Source organism: Mus pahari, chromosome 16, assembly GCF_900095145.1.
Source record: "Mus pahari chromosome 16, PAHARI_EIJ_v1.1, whole genome shotgun sequence".
Taxonomy (NCBI): Eukaryota; Metazoa; Chordata; class Mammalia; order Rodentia; family Muridae; genus Mus; species Mus pahari.
In genome coordinates, this window is record NC_034605.1 from 57,819,401 (window position 1) to 57,832,000 (window position 12,600).

A 12,600-nucleotide genomic window follows, 5' to 3' on the forward strand; every position below is an offset into this window, starting at 1 on the left:
GGAGGGAGGGAGGGAGGGAGGGAGGGAGGGAAGGAAGGAGGGAAGGCAGGCAGGCAGGCAGGCTAAAATACTATATAGAGATTTTTTTCATCTCTATATCAGGAAATATTCAGTTTGAATATATCATGCTGGTGCAGGTTTGAGGCGCTAGCATGCATACACCTCTGATGGGAATGCAAAGGTCTGATTTTCTATAGATGACAACTTAGTAATAGTTAACCAAACTATAATGTAAGCAGTCTCTGATCCGTCCTCGTATCTATAAGAAATTACCCTACGACCATCTCCCATGCAGATGAAATGTCCTCTGCTCAAGGTACTCATACAGGACTGCTTGGCATAGAAAAATATGAGAGACAACTTACATGCTCACCAGCCAGCTACTGAATAAGTTATGGTTTATCCAGTACCAGTATATCCCATATCTCCAAATAAAGCATTGGGGTGTGTGTGGGTGTGTGTGTGTGTGTGTGTGTGTGCGCGCGCGCGCACACGTATTAAACTGAATATTGTTATAGAATGATCTCAGAATTACTAAAGAAAAAAGAACAAAAGAATATATACAGTAAATATCATTTGTGTAAATGAAAGGCAGAGAACTACAGACATATCTCAGTGGGCAGTGCTTATCTAGCATGCAGGAAGTCTTGGATGCCATTCCCTGCACTATATAAAGCACAGGATAAAAATACTTGCCTGTAACCCCAACACTCTGCAGACAGCAGCAAGAGGATCACAAGCTCAAGGTCATCCTTGCTACACAAGTCTGAGGCAAGCCTGGGCTACATGAGAACCTATAGGAACTTAAGTTCCCAGAAAAAAAAAGCTACATCTACACTGAACACTCTACAAGGCTGTTTAACTGATTAGAACCTCAATGACTGGAAAGATTACATGTCTGGAACCAAATTTTCTTAGCCCCAAAGCAGTCATTTATTGATCACCCATGTGTGTATAAACATTCTTTTGACTATCAGGTAATGGAACATATGAGGAGACCCCTAGCTCCCACCAACCCAAAATCTTAAGAACATCATCAGAGACTCCCTCATTTTTACTGCAATCTACCTGATGTTCCCACATTATTTGAAAATGTTTTCTTTTTAAATATATTTTTATTATATTTAATTGTATAAAGGTATGTGTCTATATGAGGATATATGCACATTGAGTGCTGGTATCCTCAGAAAACAGAGGCATTCAATCACCTGGATGAAGCTAGAGTCACAGACAGCTGTGAAATGGGAATCACACCCTGGTCCTCTGGAGAAGCAGCCAGTGCTCTTAACCGCTGAGCCACCTCTCCAGTCCCCTGAAAAGTGTTTTTATCTATAGCTTTCTTTGTTCAGTTACTATAAAATCTCCCTAAACTGATACCTTGCTGGAACATGTAATTTGGGGTAACCTAAATCTGTGTTCCCAGCTTATAGCAATTCATATCTGGCTGCAGAATAAATTAATTCTTATATCTTCTGAGATGAGAGCTGTGCTTTTCACATTGACACTTGTCAAAAAAAATGGGGAAAAGAATATATATTTTTTATATTACATAAAATATCATGGAAGGATACACTAAAAATTAGTAACATGGATTGAATCCAGAGAGGGGAAATGTCTGGCTAGAAGGTGTAGCTAAAAGACAAATATATATTCTGAATTTGCATTTCCTTGAATATTTTAAAACATCGTCTGTAGAAAAACATTTTAAAAATAAAAAGGTTGGAAATGAAAATATGTTATACACTAACGAGATGGAATAATGTGTATATCGAATAAGTGGAGAAAGATTTCTGATAAATTATAAAGTAAAAGAAATGAACAAAGTTTGTGCAGAAGAGTCTCCATTTTGCTTAAAACTGAAAATAAAAATAAAAATGTGTTTTATATGTATAGAAATAATGATGACTGCCTTTTGGTGGTTGGATAGCAGAAAACTATTGTAATTTTAAAAAAAAAAAAAAAAACAAGGTCTCATAATGTAGCCTGGGCTGGCCAGACTGCTTCCCCCTCCTGAGTGCTAGGACTGATTATAGGTATACCACCATACCAAGGTTCTTCTCCCCTTTTTGAACTTTTCTTATTTTATATAGTGAGCATATATTAATAAGCAGACAGAGGGAAAGACCACAAAAAAATAGTTCTCATTTTATCTGTAAATAAATGATCCTTAATTACACCGCCACTGACCCTTACCTGAGCACGACTGGTTGTTGGTTCTTCCTCCAACAAAAGTTTCTGTTTCAAGCTTTTAACTGGGCTTTTTTGAAAACCCTTGGGCTCTGAGTGCCAGACAGATGCCCTGGACTCCTGCCCTTCCTCTGCGGCTTCATCTCCCATAGCTTCTGAGATGCCTTCCTTTTTGTCACTAGTCTGATCTTCTTGGCCACATTCATTCTGGATCAGAAAAGGAGGTCTAGGTAACACTGGTTCCCCAAACCCTCTTTTTTTAACAAGCTGTCTCTGAGCCATTTTCAGGCTCTTCTGATAAACCTCCAACTGGCAGAGAATGACATTGGTGTATTGATTGGGATCTACTCCAGCAGGGCAGAATGGAATACCCCAGTAGTAGTGCACAGTGTCCCCAGTGTCCTGGAGGCCTTTTGTGTCTGCTGGGATAGGAAGGCATTGCCTAGATGTGTCCCCCCTACCCTGGACAGCTTCGGGAAAAGCATAACCACTCCCAGTACTTTCCTGTGGCTTCCCACACTGTGTGTGCTCAGCCAAGTGGCCAGTACATCTGTCAAAACATTTAACGTTCTCATTCTCAAACTGGTCCCAGCTTCCTGAGCTGCCAGAGACCGGCTCCTCTTCAGTGTTTTCATTGTGGTCCCAGGGCTCCTTTCTTTGCTCAGCCTCGTTTCCCTGACTGACATGTGAGCCTTTACACAGTGATGGAGGTACCAGCTGCCATACGCCTGTAGGTATTTGAGAAAAAGTAGGGCTAAGGACAAATTTGTTTTTTAATGAAGACAGCTTGGTAAGCTATCACTTATCAAGAATTACAAAATGTGGCTATGAAAGCCGTTCTTTGGCTTTAGCCAAAGAGTGTTTTTTCCTTGGAAATAAAAGTATGTTTGTTGAATATTAATGAAATTTCAACTACTTCTGTTTGGACTTCTTCAATATCATAACAAGGATTTGGGGCATCTCTATCTCTACTCTCAGCAGAAGTGATATAGATATACTTGATGAATAGGGGTCAGAACAGGAAGACATGCCTTCAGTGGTCCCAGAATCTTTGGTGTTCTCTTGATGGGAATGTGAAGATGGTCCAGTAGCCAGAGGTCGAGATCTGGTAGCAGAAGCAGCAGAAGACCAGCAACTCTGAAACAAGTGATCCCGTACCAGACCAGGTTTATTATTAAAATAGCTGTACATGAAGAGTCACAGGAAGGGCAAAAACAGGAGGCCATGGTCCCTAGGAGTTTCTCCTCTTCAGATATAGCTGCTCAATTCAAATGGATTCCCCAATGTAAAGTGAATACCTATATATATTTACTATACTCTTCCTAACATGGAGGGTATATAGTATATAGAATGGTTAGAGATATATATTCACATGGTAATATATGCCTCTGGTCCTTAGCTTTTCAGAAGGCTGAAGTGGGGGACTACTTGAACTTCCAAGTTGAAAGCCAGCCCTTTCAATTCTAGGAAACTCAAACAAACAAGCTAATAAGCAAAGAGAATCAAGGATTGCTCAGAATCTGCCACTAACAAGTATCCCTATATTGTTTAATTTCTATTAAATATTATATTCACATAATAATTTAATATGTTTTTTTTCTGTTTTTGTTTGTTGTTGTTTTGGTTTGGTTTTGGTTTTTGAGACAGGGCTTCTCTGTATAGCCCTGACTGCCCTGGAACTTGCTCTTAGACCAGGCCTCCAACTCAGAGACACAACTGCCTCTGCCTTCTGGACCCTGCCTGGGATTAAAGGCGTTGTAACCACTACCTAGCTATTTGATGATTTTTAAACTGCCCATTCTTTCTCTCATTTTCATTGCTGTCCCCACAAATGAGGGGGGGTGAACATCTGACCCTGACCCCGAAGCTTTTGGAATTTTTGGTATTCTACAACCCTTCAGAAGCTCTATGATTCTTTTAAGCCACTGGCTGAAAAAACTGTGAAGCAGAATCAAACTCATATGGCAACAAAAGCACTCCACCCAGATTAATCAGCAACATGGACTTTAAAAAAAAAGTACTGAGATATTTTTATTAACTGAAAACCCTAAGCTCATTTCTCATACAACTACATCAACCACTAAGTAACTGAGAACATTATTAATAAACCCCACAAACTTCCAACAGCATATTTACATTCAGGCTTTCTGCAATGGCTTTCCTCAAGAGCTCCTCTTCTTTTTCCTCCTGGTTGTTCACCTCCCTAGCTTCCTGCTCACTCATCTTGAGAGCCAAAGCAAATTGTTCTTCTTCTGACATCTCTGTAAGAGTGTAAAGAAGGGGAGAATACCACAAACAGCAAATTAGCATGAAGGCAAACAAACAGAATCATTAAACTGTCAACTGATAATACTATAAATCATATAGTATTATTTGTACTCTAATAAGGAAAGTCACATAAGGTAAGGTGTAGCAAGATCATTAGTAGCATCCCAGGAATTGGAGGCACACATCTTTATAAACCCAGCACTCTGGAGGCAGAGGCAGGCAAATCTGTGAGTTTGAAGCCAGCCTGGTCTACAGAATGAGTTCTAGGACAGCCAAGGATACACACAAAAGCCCTATCGGTAAAGACCAAAACAAACAAACAAACAAACAAGCACATTAGTATCAGTTATAAGAACCATGGGTTGACTAGAGCATAAGGTCCCACAAAGGCATAGTGCTAGCCTATAGCGTTCATTATTGCATCTGTAGCACATCTGAGAGAGTCTGTCAATCAGTAACTGTTGCATAAATAAACAAAAACCAGTACAAAGGTTTTTTGTTTTGTTTTGTTTGTTTGTTTTGTTTTGTTTTGCTAAATACCACAATGCTTTATGCTGAACATTTAACCAGAACAATTTTACTCTTCAGAATCTTTGTGTTTTTATGATGGGTCTGATGTAGTCCATGCTGCCTTGAGGATGAACCTGAATTTCTGCCTCTAGTTACACTAGGATTATAGTACACATCACCTACTTTATTTGGTGATAGAAATTCAACCAGGGCTTCTTGTATGCTAAGCTAAACCACATATATTTCCAGATCTCAAAATCTTCTAATTTATTAAACTTAACAAACCCTTAGTTGTTATTTATTTATTGTTTTCAACTAACAGCAACTGTAGTATTCCAGAGAAATGGCTGATTCCAAGTCTAGGTCATGAAATGTCCAAGATAAGCTAAAATACTTTTTATAACAGCAAAGAATCTATCATATATTCCTAGTATTGTATTAAAAAAACTTAGTAGCAAAGTTGGAAAACAAAAACTACTGGCTTAAAATTGAACTGGAATCCATTGCATTATCCTTATTGATTAAAACATAGCAAACATTCCCAAACATTCTCATTCAATGCCTTCAACATAAGGAAACATGATATAAGCTGGATGAGTTATGTCTTCAGCAATATAATCATCTCATGCTCCGGTAGAGAGTTCTACACCTGTCCTCAGAAGGACAGCCCTAGTTAAAAATCAATATATCTCTGTGATGGTTATTCTTGGTTGTCAACCTGACTACATCTGGAATTAATTAAAAACCCAAACATCTAGAAATAGCTGTGAGTGATTTTTTAGTTAATTGGATCATCTGAGATAGGAAGACACATCTTAAATCCAGATCATTTGGGGTCAGAAGACCCTGCCTTAATCTGGGCCACGCCCTCTCACGGCAGCCTACATAAAAGACATGGAAGAAAGGAGCTTTGCCTTCTGCCTGTTTTTCTCATGGTCAAGTATAACCTGCTGCTGAGGTAGGTGTTAGAGCCTTCTTTGGAATTCTGATGTGTACTAAAGATTATCTGAGACGTCCAGCCTCACAGACTGAACAGCGAGTGGATTCTTGGACTTTCCATTGGAGACACTGTTAAGACTAGTTGAACCACAGCCAGAAGCCACTCTAATAAGTCCTATACATGTGGACACACACACACACACACACATTCATTCTATTAGTTCTGTTCCTCTAGAGAACCCCGACTAATACAGTCACAAAACAAAATAAAAAACAAACGTCATGAAAGCAGGAGAGGAATTTATAGAGAAAGCAGAACCGATGAGTCAGGGTGGAGTGAACGTGATCAGATTGCATCACATACTGCACACGAGTGAAACTGTCAATAGTAAATTTAAGTTTAAAATGCTGCAATAAAATTTATCTCCAAAGATGATCTTAGCATGTTAAGTTGATGGTCCATTTGCTCCCATAGTCACATAAGGGCAGACAGTGAAAGATGCATACATACACAGGTGCCCCTATAGATATATTATGTTTCCAATCAGTTCTTAAATATCCTCCTTTTAAATCTAAGCAATCAAGACAATCTACCAGATACCAAAGGAAAACCTTTAATATGAAGATCTAAAATCTGAAGTAAAATGTGAAAAAGTAGTAACAAAAAATACTAATAATTAATATCCTCCAGAAATAAGACATTGGACACTAGATCTCTGAACATACTCAGGATTCCATAAATAAACAAAGAACATTAGAGAACTATTAAGAAATTCTGAAAGCTGGGCGTGGTGGCGCACGCCTTTAATCCCAGCACTCGGGAGGCAGAGGCAGTCGGATTTCTGAGTTTGAGGCCAGCCTGGTCTGCAGAGTGAGTTCCAGGACAGCCAGGGCTACACAGAGAAACCCTGTCTAGAAAAAAAACAAAAAAAAAAAAAAATTCTGAGATTGGTCAGGCTTGATAGCACACGCCTTTAACGTCCCAGCACTCGAGGCAGAGGCAGAGGCAGGCAGGTATTTTTGAGTTCAAGGCCAGCCTGGTCTACAAAGCAAGTCCAGAATAGCCAGCGCTCTGTAACAGAAATACCCTCAAAACCCAAAACCAAAAAGGAAATTTAAAAAACTCTGAAATGAATGAAAATGAAGATATGCATTTTTCAAAACATATGAGGAAAGCTAAAGTTAGCAATTGTACAGCCAAATTTGTGGGTATATAATGCTTGTATGAAAGATAAAAGATGTAGCTTAGTTGGTAGAGTGCTTACATGAAGCCATGGGTTCAATTTCAAGCAATGATGGTATTTTTACATTGTTTTTACTTCTTAATGATTCTTTGTGAGTTTCACTCACATCATGCACCATCATCTTACCATCCCTCATATCTGCCTTTTATTCTTGCAACCTCTCCCCCAAAATAAAAAACAAACAAGCATAGAAATCATCTCATCATGGAAGCTGTAGTGTGTCATAGTGTGTTCTACAGTATATCCCTCTGTCCACACATCTTTACTTGCAAATGTTCATTGCACTGAGTCATTGGTCTGTTCTGAGGTCTCTGACTTCTGTAACACAATCAATATTGGATCCGCTCCAGGACTCCTCCGGGTTATCCTGTTGTTGCCTTATGTCATGGAGATCCTGAAGCTTTGGATGAGCTGGCCCTTTTATGAGTCCCAACTGTTCACATATGATATAGATTTCAGGGTAGGTCACTCAGAGCCCTGGATATAAGTCTGTGTAGTGGCTATGCTGGTCACCCTGCCAGGTTCTCTCTTATCCACACCACCAGGGCAAGCTCTCCAGCACTGCTCCCACTAAGCCACCCAATCCCAGCACAGGCAGGAGGCAGGGGCAGCTCTCCTGCTCTGCTACTCTCTACTCTGCTGCTCTGCCCTCCTGCTCTGCCCTCCTGCCCTCCTGCTCTCAGGGTTGCTCACATACACACCTCCAGAGCTATCTCCACCGTGCTGCCCAAACAAGGCACAGGGCCACTCTCCCAAGTGCTACAGCCTGGGAGGAGCTAGGCCAGCTCTCACACTCTTGGGACCTGCTCACCTGTGCCTTCAGCTTCATCTACATTCTTAAGAAATATCCGCCTGGGGCTGATGAGATGGTTCAGTGGGTAAGAGCACTGATTGCTCTTCCAGAGGTCCAGAGTTCAATGGTGGCTCACAACCATCTGTAACGAGATCTGACGCCCTCTTCCAGTGTATCTGAAGACAGCTACAGTGTACTTAGATATAATAAATAAATAAATCTTTAGAAAGAAAGAAAGAAAGAAAGAAAGAAAGAAAGAAAGAAAGAAAGAAAGAAAGAAAGAAAGAAAGAAAGAAAGAGCAGTCTGTATTTATCTTGTGGTATCTTCCATGGACTTGGTATCACACTTAAGAAATAAGTTGGGTAGTATTCTCTCATAAACTAACATCTGCAGACACTTATGAATAACTACTAATATTTCACTCTTTGACAAAGATGACCCATGAAGCTATCAAAACCATCTTTTTGTTTATAGATACTTTTTGTTATAGCTGTTTCTTTGTTAATTCAATTTTTTATTATATTGGTTGTATTTTAATTTCTACTTCTTGAGTCAGTTTTGGTTTGTGTCTTCCTAAGAATTTATCCATGAAGTTCAAGTTATCTACTTTCTTGGTATATGCTTTTTCATACTCTTTCCCTTATATACAACTTAGTTCTCTTTTCTGTTCTTTATTTTATTTTGAAGTATAATTCAGTTTATTTTATATGGTTGTGCTTGTTGTCAACATAAGCAAGAGTTATCTGGAAGAGAGAACTTCACTGAGTAATTCCCTCCACCAGATTAGCTTTAAGCAAGTCTATGGGGCATTGTCTTGATTAATGGTTGACGTGAGAGGGCCTGGCCCACTCTAGGTGGTGCCAGTCTTAGACAGGCAGTCCAGTGTGAAGCAACAAGAGGAGCAAGACATGGGAAGAAAGACAGTAAGCAGCACTCCTCCACAGTCTGCTTCCAGTGCTGGCTTCCAAGTTCCTGCTCGAGCTTCTGATCTAACTTTACTCAATGGTAGACTGTGATGTGCAAGCCAAATAAATCCTTTCTTCTTTTCTCTTTTTTTTTTGTTTTGGTTTTTTTTTTCCCCGAGACAGGGTTTCTCTGTATCGCCCTGGCTGTCTTGGAACTCACTCTGTAGACCAGGCTGGCCTCGGACTCAGAAATCCGCCTGCCTCTGACTCCCAAGTGCTAGGATTAAAGACGTGTGCCACCATGCCCGGCTCCTTTCTTTTCTCGAAGATGCTTTTGGTCATGGTGTTTTATCACAACAATAGAAACCTAAGTAGGACAATGGTATAAGGTATAATACAATATACAATGGCAGAGATTGTGCTCCAATGTCAGAGGCCATTTCATATGCTTCTGTGATAGCCTGCCTATCAGGCAGTCAAGGCACGTCAGGGTCTGCTGGCAGATTTCCTGGCTTGTTGATACATGGAACACTTGATGGGATACACTTGAGGCTCAAGGCAAGGGACTGAATGTTCTATTAATCTTGGTGGAACAGGGAGGCCTCCAGGTAGGAACAGATATCCTGTGTGAACGTCAGCCATCGTCCCTCCTAGCGTGTGACTTTGTTTCCCACAGCACTGTAAAGTATAATAAGGCTAAGAAAAGTAAACTCAAGGCTAGTGTGGTATTGACCTGCAGCCCTACCGATTTCTAACTTTTGTCTCTGAGTCTTTGAAGTGGAAAGTTAAGGGTTTTTTGGGGTCAGCTGTGTTGCATGATGTTTTGCTGAGGTAAACACGTGAAGGAGTGTTTTCCTGAAGAGAACACAGGTCAAAGACAGACTCCTGAAGGAAGGTTTCACTGGAGCAGACACAGGACAGAGGATGTTCTGCTAAAGCAAACATGTGAAAGGGCACGTGATGAAGGAATCTTTGCTAACAACAATTATATATTGGTCTGCCTTACATTGCATATTTGCACTCCATTTATACTGGGGCAAGGCACGTGGAGGACACATGATGTTTGAAGGGTATAAATAGGAGTAATGGAGACACTGTTTGGCTTGCTGGTACAGCTAGCTGTGTAATGCTTACAGGTCTTCACTGATCTTCACTTCCCTGAGAAAGGCACAGCTGAAAACTTCTCCTGGTATTCCTCCTGGATCCTACTGCTGACTCAAGCCGAGGCTGAGGCCTGGCTGTCTCTGCTAGGCAGTGCTATCACTGCCGATTCCTGTTTGCTAACCCGACTCTACCGCTCTGCTGACCTGGACTGGGATGTACCTGTAAAGTATACATCCCAGAGTGGATCGAGCTGCCAGTGCCTGCTAACCTGTAAAGTGAACTGCCAATTTCTAGATAACACAGATGGGAGTTGCTTCAAAGAACCTTTCTAAACAGGTCCACTTCTCCACCCCCAACCCCTGTATCCTTTCTTTTCCACTACCTCTGGTGGGTGGTGGGCTACAAGGGAGGTTAAAGTGTTTAAGATCATTAAAAATAGTTTTTGAAAAAATTAAAGATACAAGTCTTCTTCCCTGTAATGTTCTTCCCTATACTAACCCTCACTCCCCTCAGAGGACTGTTCGACTTCATACCAGCAAGCCCAGGGTACTCCAAATACAGTAATGAAAAACTGTAACTTAAAAATAGGAATGACCTGGGGCGTGGTGGCGCACGCCTTTAATCCCAGCACTCGGGAAGCAGAGGCAGGCAGATTTCTGAGTTCGAGGCCAGCCTGGTCTACAGAGTGAGTTCCAGGACAGCCAGGGCTATACAGAGAAACCCTGTCTCGGAAAAACAAAAAAAAATAGGAATGACCTGATTTTCATCAACTCCTTAGAGTTGAAACTGACATCTCTTTCTTATGTCCAGAGGTATAAGAGATTGCAGGCTGTGATTCTTGTACAGCAATACACAGCAAAGAAGTCCCCTTCAAGTCTTTTAATTAGGACCAATAATAGTTTTACTTAGTTTCATAAAAAAAAATGCTACTCACAAATGTAAGTACTTCCAAACATGGACAGGATCATACACAACAGTTTTATATTTCAGATTATATTCCCAAGATATCTGTAGACCACATAAGACAGAAAGATGGTTGGTCCCAGCCTAGCCTATACCATAATAGGTGAGAATCTGCCTGGAATCCTGGGTTTCCAGCGCTGTCTTACTTGGTTCTCAGTAAGGTATTCCCTAGCAGTTCTATGACTTTTAATTGCAACTCTTCACTCACACAATATCAGCTCCTTTTTATCAAGCTTGAATCAGAGAATTACGCATGGAAGCCAGTCTTTAGCTCTTTAATTTGGAAAATGTAGTTTTTGTCATGACTTCTATTTTTTGAAACAAATTTTAGCACTAAAAAATGGCTCGGACTTTTCCTTTTCCCAAAGATATAATTTTACCAGGAATTTGTAATCTGAATTATATATCTGTGCAACTACTTAAGGATGCCCTTGCCAAGAACTACCCAATACATTTAGATAGATCAACCAAAAATCCAAACTTCTGGCCCCATTTGTTTATGAGCTGAAACATAGTTCCCTACATAAGGCAAAAACAAGTAGTCAGTTCCACCTAAAAGTTCATAAAATTATTTTAGCATCAATACTACATCTCAGCCAGCCTGCTACATACCTAACTCTCTAATCAAAGTACAGAACTTGCTGTGATTCAAGGCAGGATAATGTATCTAGATATGTAGTGGAGCCAATCTGAGCCACTCATTATATGGCTGGAGATATGATTTAAACTCTGACAGTGACAGGCACAGGCTTAAGCTGAGTCTTGACAAAGCCCTGCCACTGTGGGTTTCAGCTCTGCAGTAAGTTGTAATAACTCCACCCATGGCAGAGTTGCTCATCTAAGCTAACACCAACTTTGACCAGTCCACATTAAACTTAACTGTTTTGTCAACATAAAAGAGTAAATCATCGCCCATCATGTCGTTCACTGAAGAACAGAGGTCAGCTGAAAGCTGCAATCTGTCTTCTAAGATTTACACAGCAAGAAAAGGGGGCTAAACAAAGGAGTCAATGGTCTAGAGCACTGGCTGCTCTCACAGGGCACCTGGGTTACATTCCCAACATGACACAGCAGCTCAAAAGCATTTGTACCTTCAGTTCCAGGAGACCAACCTCTTTCCGTACCAGGCACATACCACCAGCAAGTATTCACACACATAGAATACAATGTTTAAGAGGTGGGTAGAGAATCAAGAGCTCTAGTAAGGGTGCCTAGCTGTGAAGATCACATTTATAATTTCAATAGTCCTCCTCTAGGAAAGCTTAAAGTAACTCTCTAAGAAATTTTCAAAAGTTTAAAGATTCAGAACAAAGAGGAAGCATATATACCCCTAGAGAATTCTCTTCTCCTAATGAAAACACTGTATCAATTCAATCAAAAAAATGAAAACTTACGTGCAACTTTTCTTTTAGCCAAACACTTTGATCTGTTCGACTGTTTTGTCTTTGTTTTCTGCAATCCATTCTCCTCTTTTGTTTCCTGTTATAAACAAAAAATAAGATCAGAGTAGGTGACATTGGAAGTAATAATTTTTCAGCTGGGCGTGATGGCACACGCCTTTAATCCCAGCACTCGGGGGAGGGGGGGGGAAGGCAGGCGGATTTCTGAGTTCGAGGCCAGCCTGGTCTACAGAGTGAGTTCCAGGACAGCCAGGGCTACACAGAGAAACCCTGTCTTGAAAAACCA

The 12,600-nt window shown here is 40.6% G+C and overlaps 1 protein-coding gene across 2 annotated transcripts in view; it reads right to left on the bottom strand.

Annotated features, from left to right (window-relative positions):
- The window catches only part of Uimc1 (ubiquitin interaction motif containing 1), a 66,819-nt gene that overhangs the window by 43,430 nt on the left and 10,789 nt on the right, over positions 1-12,600 (bottom strand). Inside the window, exons 3-6 of one of the 2 annotated variants that reach the window (XM_021215474.2) lie at positions 12,309-12,393; positions 4,324-4,448; positions 3,219-3,324; positions 2,194-2,915 (exon numbers count right to left, since the gene is read on the bottom strand). In XM_021215474.2, coding sequence (XP_021071133.1) covers positions 2,194-2,915; positions 3,219-3,324; positions 4,324-4,448; positions 12,309-12,393 — 1,038 coding nt within the window. The remainder of the gene's footprint in view (positions 1-2,193; positions 2,916-3,218; positions 3,325-4,323; positions 4,449-12,308; positions 12,394-12,600) is intronic. The other variant, XM_021215475.2, reaches the window with a different exon arrangement.